At 37.6% G+C, this 17,042-nt stretch overlaps 1 protein-coding gene across 1 annotated transcript in view; it reads right to left on the reverse strand.

Annotated features, from left to right (window-relative positions):
• Positions 1-17,042, reverse strand: part of CDC14B (cell division cycle 14B) — a 35,898-nt gene that overhangs the window by 1,830 nt on the left and 17,026 nt on the right. Inside the window, exons 7-13 of the mRNA XM_026053416.1 lie at positions 16,246-16,308; positions 15,205-15,292; positions 14,648-14,878; positions 12,239-12,377; positions 11,966-12,119; positions 11,241-11,341; positions 3,210-3,326 (exon numbers count right to left, since the gene is read on the reverse strand). Coding sequence (XP_025909201.1) covers positions 3,210-3,326; positions 11,241-11,341; positions 11,966-12,119; positions 12,239-12,377; positions 14,648-14,878; positions 15,205-15,292; positions 16,246-16,308 — 893 coding nt within the window. The remainder of the gene's footprint in view (positions 1-3,209; positions 3,327-11,240; positions 11,342-11,965; positions 12,120-12,238; positions 12,378-14,647; positions 14,879-15,204; positions 15,293-16,245; positions 16,309-17,042) is intronic.

Genomic DNA, 17,042 nt, shown 5'->3' on the forward strand with positions numbered 1-17,042 from the left:
AAAATCCATCACCGAAGTGTCATTCCCAATCAACGACTCGCTACAGACACAGCCCTAATTCTGCAGTGTGCAACAGCAGGGGCACAACTGCTTCATTTGAGACGTTTTAGTTCATCTGGGCTGGGGATCTGCTGGGGATCTGTGGGAGCAGGAAGAGGTCCCTGCTGTCCAGGGGGACACAGGGGTTTCCTGCTCCAGCATGGAGCGGGGTTTGCTCTGTGTCCGGCTGCAAGAGGGGGACACTACACCAATCTTCCAAGCGTTTTAGCATCCAGCTGGACAACGCTTGCTTAGGCTAAGGGTTAAGATTTAGGAATGCTACTTCCAATGTACTCACTTCCCAGGTGAGAGGGCATGTCGATCTATCCAGTGAAAGTGCTCAAATAGCAAGAATAGGTAGAGACAAAGCAGAGGAAAGCAATGCATTTGTTTTCAGAGTGATCTGGTACATGGATATGGACAAAACACAGACTCTGGCACCTCTGTAAGTCGCGTATTTACAAGGTACACATCCGAGCTGGCCAAACATGCCTTAGGCACAGGGCACCCACAGGGAAAGCTGCGGAGAAGGCTCGGGTCTCCGTGCGTGCAGGACGGTGCCATCCGGCCACTGAACACAAGCGACTATGTCCATTAGTGCCATCGTTCTTAGACAGCAGCTGACATCTAAATATGTTCTGTAAAGGAGATGCGGCGGACGTTATGAATGGGACACGCTCCCCAAGATCCCTTTGAAGAGCCAGAACAGAGTATTTTGGCTGTGAATAGCTGTTGTGGCTGAAGATAAGAATCGCTCTGGACACACTCTGTCTGTGGGAGGAAACGGCAAATGAACTCCAGATTACACTGCTCTGGGAGGAATCACAGATGTGAATCGACCACAGAAAGACACGACTAAAATGAGCCACAACATCAACAATTTGTGATGCATGTAAAAAATACTGAATGATGATTCCATTGGAACACATTAGACAAAAAAAAAATAAAAGAATCAAGAGAGATGGTAATGTCAAAAATCTGAAGAAGACAATAGGATCCTGAGGAGAGATAGAAGTTAGATTAGGTCCAGATCTTAACTTTCTAAGATTACGTACAGGCATTCTCTTCTACTTGCATTACATTTGAATGGGAATAAATCAGTTTGAGCACTATAAGATTATATAGACTGGATACAATTCAGGAATTTAGAATAAACCTCCGATAAATAAAGAGACAAGAAATGGTAGGCTTAAAAAAATGCAGTGAGGTTTTGTCAAATGCCAGGGGAAAATAAAAAGAACACAAATAAGAAAATAGGGAAGCGCTGCATCTGAGGTCCACAAAACTGCATAAGCACATTCAAAAAGCTCTTAAAAAGCACTTGCAGCCACTCGGTCCCTCAGATGACAAGATACTAAGAACTCCTGGTCTGTAACATAGCTATTTAAGACAACCTTGATGACATGATCCAAGCAGAAACTGACTGAAAATGTTTTAACTCCGAAGTTGGAGGAAAAAAACCATCAAACAAAAAAAAAAGACCAAAAAAAAACAGTGCATGGAATAAGAGTTTGGGGTAGAAGTTTCAGAAAGCATCACATACTTTATGAAGTGTGAGATCATTTAAAACCTGATCCCTAGTCCTCAAGCATAAATGTGTCAATACAGCTTAGAGGTTACTTTTAAAATATTTGAAGTCTTCCATGAAATTAATTGCAGAGATCTTGTTTCCTCCTAAGAATAGATTTCTCATCTCTCACAACAAAAATACCTACTCTAAGGTGCATTTTCCAGGAACTAATCTTGTCTATACGTATGTATATGGAAACTATAGTTGTAAGCAACCTGAACTTGAGAGAGGGATGAAGAGAAGCCAGAATCACAGCAGTCTGTCTGGACCAAAACTGACATGTTTAAAACAATGCAAATAGGAGACAGATCAAGAAATGCTCATAAATACACCAGACTCTGGTAAAACATATGTTTCAGGAAAAAAAAGAGTTATTTTTACAAATTGTATGAATTAAAAGGTATTTTTTACATAGATGCTACTGAAAAATCTTTGACTAGCATTTTGACCAGCATATCCCTACAGGCTGCTATTAAACACAGCGTTGCCACTGCCCACTGGAGAGGACTTCTCATAACTCCTGTTATCTTCAAAACAGAACGAGGACAGGGGAAAGAAAAGTTCTGTGGGAGGAAAAAAAGTGTTTGTTTGCTACCTTTTAATCTTCTTGGTAAGAAAGTTTCTCTTCAGCACCAAACTTAAAGCACAAATTCTTGTCATTTGTAACTGCAGAAACCTGATCGGAAATTGTTTTACGCCATTTCATTTAAAGTGAGGCTTAAATCTGCTATCCTGGCACTTGCCAGCTCAGTGCAACTCCTCTGTGTTTGTAGCGTGCTGATGCCCGAGCCCACGAAAGCAGCACATCACCAAGCAGGGCACTGCGCTGCTCATGCTCCCCCGACCCGGGACTGCAAGCAAGGAGAAGAGCAGGACCCTCGGGCGGCTCTTGGCTGAATCCCGAGGGATAACGGGGATAACCCTGAGCCGAGGGGGCTGCAGGGACCAGGCGTGCGGCCCTGGCGCTTGCACGGAGCCGCCCCAGCACCTGCAGAAGCAACGTGCTGGCGCCGGCGCTGCTGCAGCGCCGCCTCACCAGGAGGCACTTCCAGTCGTGCACTAATCCATCTGAGGTACAGAGTTCCTTAAGCTCGACAGCATGGGTTTATTTTGCATCTAACTGCTCTTTCATTACAAAATCTCATACCAATACACACAGCTTCAAAACTTCACCTTTCCAGTATTTGCAGCCAGACTGTTCCTTCTCCTGCATTCTAGCTGTCCATCTAATTCCTCTTGGTTTTGACTTGCAGTACTTTACTCAATGCCGTGAACTACTTTTTCTCCTCCTATTCCAGGCAGAGATTTGTTGAAGTATAGTTTTGCATTACCTGAATCGCTCATCCCTCAGTAATTCTTACATTAAAAATTTTATTAAAAAAATATTATAAAATTTTCAAAATTGAAAGACTTGATGACATAAACAACATAAGATTTAAAGCTCCAGATATTCTCAACGCATGACAAAAACAAGTCAGTGCCACTCGCTTCTCCTTACTAGGAGAAGCTGTTAAACTGCCAAAATTCATCCCTATCATCAATGGATAAACTTATATTTGTCTAGAAAATGGTGTCTTGATCTTTAAAGAGTAACTCTCACCTTTTTAAATTGTTTTTTCTTGCAGCAGACCTGGTAGTTCTTTTAGTAATGTCTGTACAGTCAGAAATGCTAGGTTCAGAGGTTTTAGTTTTCTGAACACTGGACTGTAGAATTATTCTGAAAAGAGTCGGGGGAAAAAAAAAAAAGAAAGATTATATTACCTGAAAGGTTCTAGAAAAACAGTGAAATGAGGTTATCACAGTTGCAGCAGAGCTACCATTCATACGGATTTCCTGTAATCACTCCAAAAAGCAAACTGCCTGAAGTATCTGAAGCATGTAGCCTTTGCTTTATAATGCCCTTCTAAAAATGAAGTTAAAACCAATTGTTTTAAGTTTTTCCTCCTTTCGAAAACAGGTGAAGTAATAGTTGGGATTTTCTTTCAAGTTTTCAAAGACAAATAAATAAATAAATAAATAAACAAACGCTATGAAACACCTAAGTGTATTGGACCAAAAGTGAAAGGAGGGGGGGAAATAAATTCTCCTGAAATACAGAAAGCTGAGAAAAACACTGAATACACCAACACTTTGCTCTATCAGAGAATGATTACATCACCTTTACAACCCAAGTCCGGGCTCTGGTCGTGCTCAACAGCTTCTCTAGGGCAGCGTGCACTGACTATTTCCTGCACAGGCAGCAAGACTGATCCTGGCATCATCAAGATGTCTGTTTTCTACTCATTCTATCTGTGCAAGCTTCCCACCACCAGCATATGCATCATGTAAGACATTCATGTAAATATGTGGTTTAAGAATTCATTCTTTCTCTCATGCAGAATCACCATATCACTCTAATTTTCAGCAACTTCGAGTCCATCTGTATCAGACTGCATTAGATTGAAAAATCAAACCCTTCATTAAGTTACATAAACTGCAGTTGCTTAATATTCTTGGAAAAAAAAAAGAAAAAAAAAGGCTGCTTTCAAAGAATTCTAGATATGAACATAAAACTTGGAATTTCAAAGCAAGGAAGTGGCCTGGCACAAAAGGAGAAAAACAAGAGTCAGTATTTTCAAAACAGATGTCTCTTTCAAAAGGCATTTATTAAAGCAGGGGGAAAAAAGCACTAAGCCAGTGCTGTTCTACCTGGGTCTGACACTAAAACTAGCGACAGAGACGATCTGCAAACGTGCCTGACCTAACAGCTCAGCTCAAAATCCGTTCTGTGCCACGTTTCTCCACTCTGCGGCACAAGGCTCGGCAGCAGCCCTGCTACTGCCTACTTGCAGAGTGTGCAGCAAACGGGTGACTACAGAACCACAAAGATGAAGTACTTTCATTATCTATTTGAAAATCTCTTACTATTTCAGACTTGCAAATCTTGTAACTTAATCTGTAAGGAGCCCAAAACAAATAATATTCTCTTCTCCCTAAATAAACAAGACTGCCTTTGCAAGGACTTTTATGACAAGGAGAGCGTTACTGTGAACACAACACAGACAAAATTTCAACCTAATTGGTTATTTGTGAGGCTGAAAACCAAGTAACAGAGACCTTCAAAATTACAAAACGATTCAGTAGACAACAGAGGTTCTTCTAACAAAAATCTGTTTTTCTTTTTTAAAGAATTCTATTTTTTTTAAGTAAAATAGCTCAAAACATCAAAGTTTTCTTTATAATGTCTACTGTTAGTATGAAGCAATTCTAACCATTTTTAATATCAGCAATTCTCTTTTCCAAGATTTTCATACAACATGAACAGACTCTTGAGTCGCTGCATTTTGAAATAAGCTTTGGACATAATACAAATGGCGAAGGACCTGGTGTTGTATCTTATCCATGCCATCAGCAACTTTAAGGACTAAATCTAAGGATACACATCCCGCTAACCATGTCACATTTAGTCACTGAAATATGCATATAATCAAACTATGTCACATTATTATTTTTAGTGCTTGTGGAAACAGAAATATGGAAAAGACCTTTCCCCTTAAATTTAACACTGAATATACGCTAAGAGGTACAAGCAATCTCTTTCCTTGTGATGCCCATTCCTCTAGTACTGCTTCACTACAGAAAAACATGTGGTTTTTTTTGCAATATCTGAGTCAATAAGGCAAATCACAGGAAAACTTTGTCATACTTTACAATCCTTCTATTTTATACTCATTACATATACAGATATACAGAAACTCAGTTATAGATAGCCTGGAAGGCAGCAGCATTTTCGAAAGTAGCCAAAAACAGATTCAAATAAAAGTAATGACTTAATAAAGTCTTCATTCTTCTTAGGTTTTATATCTTTAAAGGTTACATTTTTTTAAAAATAGTCTAAAATGTGTAGATAGATGTAAATAAAAATATGTATCATTTATTTGGAAAAATAAATGTACATATAAAGTTATATGCCAATTTAGATATATATGTGTGTATATATATCTACCTATTAGATTTGTATGTGTGCTTACATACATACAAACACACAATGCACATATGAAAACAAGGCAGGTATTACTGAAGCCTGATCTCATGGTTTCCCTTACAGGTGTGCATTCTCCCAGACACCAGAAGTTCAGAAAGGGGCATCAGTTCACAGGGTTTTATCCCCCAGTGCTATCTATTATGAACTAAAATGCTACAGTGTTATGATATCCTCTTGCAAAAACACTTCAATATTCATCTTGTTGTAAATATTCATATTGTTGTATAGCAACAATATAGTTGTATGTAGTTGTATATCCTAACTTAATAATAGGGTTAGAACAAACAAAATGCAGAAAATCCCCTACGTACATACTACAATATACTACTATCTATATACTATTAAAATAGGTGATTTGTGTAATGCCAAGAAATTTTAATTTCCAGATGATCTGTAATGGAAGCATCACTTAAGTAGTTCTGAATTTAACACATTCCCCATCGATTCAGACACTGCTCTCTTATTGAGCCTAATACGCTGGTCTTCAAACAAATCAAAATCTGCTTAACTGGAACAGTGCTCAAGCTCTAAACAGCTTCACAACTTTGTTTCATTCACTAGCACGAGGAGGGATGGGAGTGAATAAGAGTGACATGACACAAAAATCCTGACACCATTTCCCATGATAAAAACGATAAACTCCCCAAACCTGGAAGCCAATGAAGTAATTTCCTCTGGAAGTAAATGCATAAAAAAGGTTTTTTAAAAAAACTAATTGATTGCAGTATCATCGGGAAGAATGAGAGGTAACACAGCACCATATCTTCTCTCATCTCCTGATGGAAGTTTAGCTTACCAGCATTACCCATTCTATGAGGGTTGGCACACACAATATCCTTTTCTCCCAGATCCCATTACGTGTTTTAGGACCTCGGGCCACCCTCCTCCCAAGGCCTCAGAGCCCTACTGCAGCTGCAGTCACGTGTGGTCAAGGAAGGACCCGTTTCTTCTGTCTGCAGGGCTTCGGGTTCAGCACTAGCCGGGTCACCCAGGACCTCCTGACCGATAACCTGGTCTCCTCACACACAGGAGACACAAGTTGTACAGGACTCAACGCATCAGCCTACGGCCCCTCCATCAGGATCACCATTATTTACATAACAACAAATTTACCAATATCAAACAGTCTTTTTTTTTTTTTTCCTGCTTTTTTCTTTCCTTCTTGCCAGAGAGTGTTTCAGATAGAACAGAGAGGGAAGCAAACTGTTGAGTGAAATTCATCTCACAGTTCGGGAGAACAAAAGGAGAGATTGTTTCATTTGTTGAGTAGTGAAATAAATTTGTCTCTTTGTGTTTACAAACCTGACACTTAAATTCTATAAAATATTGAAACAGCAGCTACTGCTAAATTCAGTGTCCAAGTTGGGAAACAAGCCTTGTATATAAATACGTTCTTTGCAAAGTTTGGTGCCTATGAGAAAAAGAACCTAACTCATCTTTAAGTCTTTTTTTTTTCTTTCTAATAAACAAATAAAAATAACAACAAAAAGCAAATTATCTCAGCTCAGGTTAAAAGGATAGTTAAAATACCCCAAGTCCCCCAGCTCTCCTTTTTGCTTATTGCATCATTTTCCTTAGAGGAATAGTTGTTCGCTTTTTAGAGGTGTGAACAATAAAAAGTTGCGAGGCTGAGGAGAAAGATAGAGTTCTTAACTTTAAAAATTCTCAGATGGAAACAGTCCTTTAATTTAATCATTCTGATGTAAAACCCTTTCTGACGTAAAAACCTTTCTGACTTTTGTTTTTTTTTCCCCTTTAGACCACTGATATTTCAAGCATGCTCCCATAGTAACCATTTTGCTTATTAACTAGTTAGAAGAAAGAAAAAATAAAACAAGCCCCCCTGCACCCCTCCAAAAAGAAAAAAAAAAGAAGCCTTCTATAGCGGTAGGTTGGGCAAAGAGAAAGAGAATGGAGTGTGCGGTTTGCCAGCCAGTCTTGGGTACCGTTCAATTTTCACTTGGTTGAAAAATGAAAAATCACCGTTTGAAGAAAACCTAACACCTCTTAAGGGGAGGCTAGACACGGCAACCTGTGCAGCCACTCTGACAAAAGCGAGGGGAATAAAAAGTGAAAATGGTACTTGAGGAACTAATACGTTTACAATGATTTAATCTAAGCTCCTGAATCTAAGTAACCAAAAGAAGAGACTAAATTAGCCTCATGAAGCCCCATGAAAAACAATTAAGAACTACACACGATGAAGCCAGATTGCCTGAGTGAGGAAGCGTTATGTGTGCCTTGATCAAACTGCACTCTCACCACGCTGGAGGGAGAGACAAAAAAAAGCCCAAAACCACAAAATTTTTACATTTTTCCTGCCTTACTGCCTCCTATAGAATAGTAAAATAATTCCTTAGCAAAAACCACAGACCTACTGACATTTCTGAGAAGCTCTAATTCCTTGTTTATCATGTGGGTAAAACCATCCTTTGGGAAACTATGCATATTTGAAAGCTAATGAATTTCAAAGCAAGACTGGATTCAACTTCTTCATTTGCAATATGCAAAGGACAAGATCAATTTTAAAACACTATTCTTTCCTTTTTCACAAATGCAACTTCAATTATTTGCAAAAGCATACAGAAAAGAAAGGCTTAAAAATTATGGAGTGACCTAAACGCTCTGCACCTTTTGCATAGCAAGCCAGCCATAAAAATCACTGTTATTCCAAATCATATACACAAAAAGACAAAAGTGCGAGAGAGTGAAATTTACTCTTGCAACAAAGCCAGCAAGAAACATGATATGAGAGCATGCATTTGAGACACACTAGACAGCAAATGTGAGCTATTGTAGAGAAATGGAATGGGACACTTACACAGTGGCTCTCTCAGGGGGTCCTGATGGTTACTATGTTCTTAAACCATCTAGACAGAATAGCAGGCTGGGAAGAAGGGAGCCACATACAATCCACCAGATGACAATGCTACACAGTGTAGACACCAGCATAGCTAGGAGCCATCTAAAAAAGGGGTTGGAGGGGAGGAAAAGATGAACAAAAATTCAAAAGCAAAAGCTATCGGTGCGTTTTAGCTCGTTTTGAGTTCTTTAAAAGCATACTGCTCTATAATCTTCACCATAGTACTTTCTCGTTTCCTGTGGCTGTAACAGGTCCAATCAACCATGACTTGTCAAATATTCCCTCTATGTGTTACCAGAATCAACATAAAGCAATTTTTCTGATGTCCTCACTGAAGTCTTCTATTCCAAAGTAAGTTGGTATCACTCCTTTGAAAATAAACGTACTCTACAGCAGTTTCTCTGACAACTTGTTGCCATCTCTTATTTGTTCGATCAGCTTGTGTTTACAGATTGTACTTCACTATCTTGTGTTTTAATGGTAAAGCATGAAACTAGAGCCAGATTGCTTTTTCTAGAAATAAACAAACAGTTTATGCAAAACATCCAGATGGAGAGGGTTTATTACCTTCCTGAATTCAAAAAAAAAAAAAAAAAAACCCAATCAGTAATCCTTTTGCCAAAGGTGCAGCATATTGCTAATTAGAACCCATTACAGAAAGCATCCATTCATCAAGACACTAGGAATTTATACAGTCTACTTCAGTAAATGATAACAAATGTTTAACAGAAATCCCTGCAACTTATACAACTTATAGAGAGTAATGCCTCTAGCTCTCCCCAGCTTTCCACGTTTTTATTTTCCTTGTTTTTCTCTGAAATAAATCTACGCAGAGGATTTAGAAATCTGTTTCACTAGGTAAGAAATAAAACTCAGAATTTTCACAGCACGCGTATTATTTTTTTTTAAAGAGTCTGATTTAAAAGGGGAAAAAAAGGTTGATGGATATTCAGATAAAGGCAGCTTAATACATTTGGTGGTATTTTGTTTTGGCTATAGTAACTCAAAGAGTAAAAAATGATACATTTTCACCAAATTATCTCAGTTGCTACAAACTGCACAAATATTTTGGGAGGAGAAGCACCACAATTCAAATTTCCTGTAAAAATAAAATTGAGAGAAGTTTCCTTCTAGCCACAATGCGCACAATGGAAAAGTACAACAAGCTCCAGTTTACTTATTTTAATTCCATGTAAATACAAGATGCTTTAATTAAAGTAGTGATGCAGAATGTCTCATGAATTTTAACAGCTGATAACTGCATATTAACTGCAGACATTCTGCATATTAAAATAACAGCTATGAATAGACTTTATCTCACAGTATTTTCATACAGAAGATAAAAGTGAACTCTTTCTTTTCAAAAACTGCCTTAAGTGACTTAACATTTATGAAAAATAATTACGAAGTAGCGATTAAGGACTGTGTGCAAGTTGGCTACTTTTCACTGTACTGTTTGACGGAACTGAGAGGCTACATGTCAGTGCACTCTGGGCTCCCGCCTGAGCAGGTTGTTACAGAACTATCTACGTAAATGATGAGCACTGACAGAAAGCACCTTTTAAAACACATGCAGAATTTGTATGTCTTTAGAAACTTCCACACACTGCTAGATATCCCTTCACCTTTAGTGTATGCCTGCTACATACCTCCTGTTCTTACAGAAGTCATGCGTTTTCCCTGGAACTGTCTTTTGCTGCTGCCTTTTTTTTTTTTTTTAATCCGCTCTCTATTTTGAGCATAGCTACTGCAGTGTAATATTCAGTAAAAGAAAGCTTTGGTCTAAAAATGAAATAAAATAAAAAAGGCCAGCAGCTAGCAGTAGCCTTGGAGCATCATCCACTATAGAATGACAGCTTAATAAAACTCAAGTTGCCTTTGGTCCTGTGATTCTGGACCTGTGTTACCTGCTCAAATCTGACAGCAGGAGCCATTCATTTCCCAGCAATCAAAGGAAATACCAGATATATCTTTCAAGTCTTGAACTCCCTTGCGGTTTACCATAAGGCTAGGCAGAAAATTATTCCACCTGCAGTTGCCACAAGCTACCACAGATGTACAGGTCACTGTGAAATTTCTTTTGCAGGTGATGTTGCACTACCTACCCAGCAAATAATGAGAACAGCATACCAGGCTCCCTAATAGAACTGCACAGGTTTTGATTTATCTTTTAGTGAAATACTGCTACTTGCTGCCTTCCCAGTCTACCGATCATTCTCCCAGAGCCCACAGGCTTTAGGGAAGATGCTTCTCCAATGAAGAGGAATCAAACAAAGATAAAGATTTTATTTCTATTCTTCTTCTGAAGTAGCTGACTTTAAAAACAAGTACATACCTTATTCCAGACAGTCAAACACTACCATACAAAACAACAGTCCTCTATTTTTATACCACCATAGGAAGTAAAAGGGAATGTTCGTAATAAAACTAAATCTACATGATTCAGGAATACTACAAAATTCAGAAATACTGTGGGAATTTGTAAAGTACAGGGCAGTAGAATCAATCAAACAAAAATCCGCTACCAAACCAAGCCAAAACAAAAACAGAAAATTGAGTAATACAGTTTAATCAAACTCTCCTACCTCCTCAACACTCATCAGTGACACAGTGCATCTCATGCTGATTTTAAATGAATGTAAAATGCTTTGCCAACAAACTTGTAGATATTTTAAAAAATGGTAAAATTATTTCTGGCACTTATACATGCAGAACTTACATTATACGTGTAGAAAGTGACTTACGTTAGTGGAGATGTGGTTGTAGTTTTTGCCTGCCTTCTACTTTTTAGAGCACGAAGTTTATCACCTTGTGTTACACAGTTTGTTTCATCTTCATCACTGTACTGGATAAAGTTAAAAAAAATAAAATACACAGTGAAAGATTTAAGAGTTGATTCTGATTTTAAGATTTAAAATAGAGTTATCTCAACAGAAGGGAATTTTGCAATTTTATCTGCATACATATAATTTTATTTCCTACTGGCTGCTGCCTTTAAAGCTGTAAACTATTAAACAATGTCATGAATTGCACACATTGGAGTGTTATCTATCTTTAAAAATAGCAGAGACACATTCTAAAACTTTGATTTGTGCTATGGCACTCTTTTCTCTCAACTACAACATTTCTCTCTTATTCCATTTGCCTTCCAAAAACAACAGATTCCTTCTCCAAGAGTACATATGGTAACATAAAAACAAAATCCCAAATTCAATCAAACTACTTCCAAATGCAGATCTCGAGTCCCTGCCTGTTCTGATATTAACAGAATAACAAAGTAAAGCACGATAAAGATGCTCTTACTTGTGCAGCATTTCATCTTTCATACTTGCTGAACATATTTCTTTGTGCCTCCCAATCTTTTGGTACAGAATAGACACATACAAAGCAAATCCAGTAACACACTGAATCCATAGGGAGGTTCCAAATCTATCCTCTCACAACAGCGGTTATTGGTTCAGACAATTACCAGTTCAGTGTCCTTTTGTCTGGCTCTCCTGTTTTTTGCATCATTAATTGAAATATCATCTACTCCTGACAGGATTTTTGTCACAGCAATATTACGATTTTCTTTCATCTTTGCACGGAAAATATCTCCCTCTGTCCAAAGTTCTGCCTGTTTCCTATCATGATATGGAGAAAAAGTAATAAATTAAAATATCAGTTGACAAAGATTGCAATAAAGGAAGAAAAAACATTTAGATTCATTTTCAAGATTACTTGTCCTAGCTAATCTACTTACTCGATCAGAAAGTGTTGCTGGGGTCCAATCACAGAACCAGGTCTATTTATTCTGATCCAGGCAATAGCTTCAGCAGCTGTCATCCGGTAATGCTTCATAACGTAACAGGCTATGAGGGTGCCAGTTCGACCAAGACCAGCTGTGTAAGAGAAAATAACACATTCTATAATGTATCAGTTTCTATACGGAACTTTCTATGGCTACGGACATTGTTAGGCAATCCTAGCTTATAAAACTTGCTTCTGGTCAAACTCATTAAGTGTGTAACTTACCTTTTGATTTTCCCCCACCCTCCACCCAAAGCCAGCATATATATGACTATATACATACATATGTGTTTTTTTTTTTTTAACGAGAATCTTTTTATGTATAATATCAAATAGCTGCTTCTTCCCAATTTTCTCAAAGCACATTAATTGTAAATTACGCATGATGAAATGTACTAAGAACTGTTGTTCTTCCAATCCCTCTTCTAAAAAATACTGTTTTTACTTCTTAAGACTAAATTTTGCAATAAGGAAATCTGGAGACTAGCCAAGAGAGGAAAAGAGTACTTGAAACCAAGACGTTTTCTTTGAAAGAGTGCTATAAACATGTGCATTTCTTTCCAAAAAGAAAGGAAGAGAGCTCCAAGCTCAAGTGCTCTTCTCCTTGATCATTTGCTTTAAAAGCCAAGCAATGCATTACCAGATCTCTCCCAAGACTGACTCAACACCCGTGCTGAGTGTTCAATAGGCCAGTAGTCAAGACAACTGCACAATGCACTCCCTGTGCATTATCCAGCTTGAAGAGTAGGTGGCAGCATTGACTATTTTCTGAAGAGGAAGCATCAGAAGCAGTTTAGACACCTTAATCATGCTAAAGATCAGAGAACATCTTAACCTGAATGAAAACAAAGAATTTGCATCACTGCTACCCAGCATTCAAGTGCTATCAATTAACCAGTACATCCAACTTTCCCATCTCAGTGGAAGGAAAGAATATTCACTTGCTTTCCAACAGTCAAGTAGCATTTTTACCCAATTCTTCCACTTCAGACAAGGTGAATGTTGTTAAACGGCAGCCAGTAAATGGCAGATTTGGGAACAATAGAAACAACAAACCATCCTTCACATGTCCCAGGAAAATCCTTTAAGAAAAGGCTTCTCTCCTTCACTCACGCTGAAGGAAGCTACTGAAGGAAGCTACTACGTCAGATACTCTACTAAGACAGTGTTCACAGAGAACAAATGGGATGCGACACACATGTAGTGGGGGGTGTATTGGCATTTCACAGGCAACTGGGAACTAAAACACTTGACACATCAGGGTTTTTTTTCTTGTTATTTTAATGTTAGGTTTGTTTGTATAGACTTAGTCTCTAAACAAAATAAAGACGAAAAATGTGGACATTTAAAATTCAAAGGCAGAGCTATCCTGGTTCCTGTACTGGACATAAAAGCCTAACTGAGACACTTAGATCCAAAAGCTCCTCTGCCCAGTTAAACTGAAAGGTATGAGTACATATGTAAAGTTGTTCTAGAGGAGGAGATTACATAGCTATTTGTATAGACTGTTAAAAAGATGCTTTTAAGGATATTTTTCCTGGCTGTAAAATAAAGTGCTGATTACTGATTGTAAACAGCAGAGCTAAACTAGACATACACCTAGCACATTAATTCTGAAAGCAATGAAGCCAAAGGAAGGATTGCTGAGTCTCGAAATGGTACGAACAATTCTATTGTTGAGTCAATGAGAAATGATTTGAGGCAAACTCTGAAATAAAATAGGCATAAATCATAAATTTCTGGCCTTGACTAGAAATAAAAGTTTCAAAAAGCTCCTCAGGAAAGAGGGTTGTATAAAGTGTATGCAATCCAAAACGGTGAGTCCAATCCTGGTCAAGGAACGAGGATGTGAACACCATTTCTGCTTAGATGGAAACCCCATCTGGCAGTCTAACTCTGAACTTTCCAGATATGAAACATATTCCAAACATGTCCAATACAGCCAGTAAAATGGATTTCTAATGGCTGGAGACTCCTAACACCTGCTCTGGAGGAACACTCCAGTACTGCATGAAAATTTTTCTTAAAACGTTCTACTGATACTTTCAAAAGTTTATATTTTGTTACATTTGACTGCATACTCTGAAAGATCTACTATAAACCTTGCCAGTTTAAGGCTCAAACTATTAATGCCTGCAAGCTCATACCCCCCCAACCTCGTTCTTGGAAACTGTTGGAGAGATTTTGCTGGATCTTATAAATAGTTAAAAAAATGGAGAACAAAAGCATCTAAAGATTTTTTTTTGAAAAAGCTGCAGCTCATCAGAGTTGTTAATAAGTGGAAATAAAGGAATTATAGTGCTAAACATCTCAGAAACTATAACTATAATCAACCGTAATTTAAAAAGCCTGTACACTATACCTTTGCAATGAACGGCTATAACACCTTCAGCACTTTCACAAACATTTAGAAATGCTTTGACTATAGTATCACTAGGTATGCTTCCATCAGCAAAGAAGAGGTCATAATGCTCAAATCCAGCATCTGTGAATCGTTTGGCATCATATAGTTTTTTGTTGAGGCGTATTATAGTGGTGACCTTATGTTTCTTGAAGTATGGGAAATAAGCCTCTGGAGCATGGTGGGGATAACCTGTCAGAGAAAGGAGAACAGAAGAATGAGTTGCAAACTGCAGGAACATGTGAAGACTCAAAAATCAACAGCTGAAGCACTTTCAAAATAAAACTCATGTTCAACATAAAGAAACTGACCAACCGAAAATGGAATTTTAACATAATCGCCTAATTCAGATACAATTAAACCAAGCATTAAAATTTTACTATCGGGATTTCTATAAAAGAAAAATATCCAAGGAAAAAACACACTGTTTGAGGAACAATTTTTAAAGCTTGTTCTTACTGGTAACAATCAACTAAAAGCAGTGGGCTTGTGTCCCCCACCTCCTTTTTTAAGCATACCATTTTCAATTTTACTTCTTGAATGAGGTCCACTGAAGGCAATGAATTTGTTTGGTATTATCCAGTTAAAATCTCCATTTTCTGCTCTCTGTCAAGAGAAAATGCTTGGTTTATCATTAACCCTATATTTTCAGGCTTTTCCTTACTGTTTCAAAATAACATGCTAAATAGAAGTGATGTACAATTTTTGCCAAAGGAAGTGTGTTAGTGGCCTGCTTTTTGCTTCATCAGGAGAAAGCCAGATGCTTTCAATCTCACACTTCTTACTGAATTCTCCTTTTTCTAAACTACAGTCTTAAAGTAATGCAAATGATGCCTTTCAGAAGAAAGGCAACTTAAATTTTTAAAACATTTTAGGTTTATAAATGATGGCCTTGGTATAACCTTTGTCTACTAAGTAATTTTTTAGATTCTAAAAACACCAAATTTGTTCCTTACAGATAAATGACTGCTTTGCCTTTGTAAGAAAATGTATAAGAAAGTATTGTAGCCCTTTACCTCCACAGTAGTTTATCACGGCCCAGAGCGAATTTTACAGGTTTGGATTTCCCCAGCCCTGTTTTTCTCTTTACCTCAAAGTTGTTTAGGTTTTTGTCATCTGTTCACAGATACACATTTTAACTGTTCTCAGCAAGCTTGTGTCTTGTTGGCTTTTGTTGTCCTCAATTTCTTATTAAGATTACTTAGGAATAGATAACCTCAAAAAAAAAATGTCCAAGGAACAGATTTCCTCTCCCCTTCAACCCCAACTACTAACTATTTAATGAAACGTGGAGAAAAAAAAAAAAAAGTTCTCCCTTTTAGGTTCTTCATGATCCACCCTTTTCCCTCATTTTTGAGCTTGACTGTACTTAAATCTGAATTTTAATCTGACAACTCCTTCTATTTAATATTTGAAGCTTAAGGAGACAAAGCAGAACACAGAAATGGACCCTTACACTACAAAAAAAAAAAAAAGAATACAAATGATAAAACAGCCATCTTTGTATTAATAGCTGTAAACAAACTAGAAGATTTACACTGCGCATATTGTACACTTACCTCATAATGCTCATACTCATTTACATCAAACACATTGAAATCCAGGAAACCATACCGCAAAGCCTAAAATCAGAACAGGTGACAGTAAACAAGACAGCCCACGCTTTTTATGTTTTCCTTTAATCACTACAAAATTCTAGCTTACATAAATTCATGCTTTCTTACTCCTGTTAGCACTACAGAGTGCAAAAGAGAAAAAATAGTTGGCAAAAATTTAGTATTTAAATTAGGAGCATGCTCTAAACCTTACTTTCAAGGATTACAAATATTTTGGGTGCATGAACTCTACTCTCTGTCACTACATTTCTGAATTTTTTATTGATTTTCAATTGGCTGCAGAGGGAGTCCCTCTACAGTCCTAAGCAAACCTTAGCCTGGTCCCTGACACTCAGTAATTATCCACTGGCATTATCTTTACATTTTTATACTGTATTAAATACCTGGGTAACTGTAAGTTTAGCCATTTGTTAAATCGGGAAGCACAAACATAGATAATCTCATATTCCTGGATATTTTAAATACCACATTCTAATCTTCTCTTTTGCTGCACAACCTTCTGGGGTTTTCCTTCTGAGTACTGCTCATCAGTACTGACAAGAATAGCAATTCACCATTCTTGGCAGAAGAGCAGCCAATGTCAGAACATCCAAAAAACCTGCAAATGACAAATCTGCAGGAAGCTGATTTAATCAGTAAGAACACCAGCATTTGCCAAAGACAGTCATAATAGAAAAGACAGTAGTAGAGAGAAAAGCTACAGAATTCCCTATTTTACTGCTTGTACAGACCAAAAAGAA

This window comes from Nothoprocta perdicaria, unplaced genomic scaffold, assembly GCF_003342845.1.
Source record: "Nothoprocta perdicaria isolate Ctin4 unplaced genomic scaffold, notPer1 scaffold_114, whole genome shotgun sequence".
NCBI classification, from domain to species: Eukaryota; Metazoa; Chordata; class Aves; order Tinamiformes; family Tinamidae; genus Nothoprocta; species Nothoprocta perdicaria.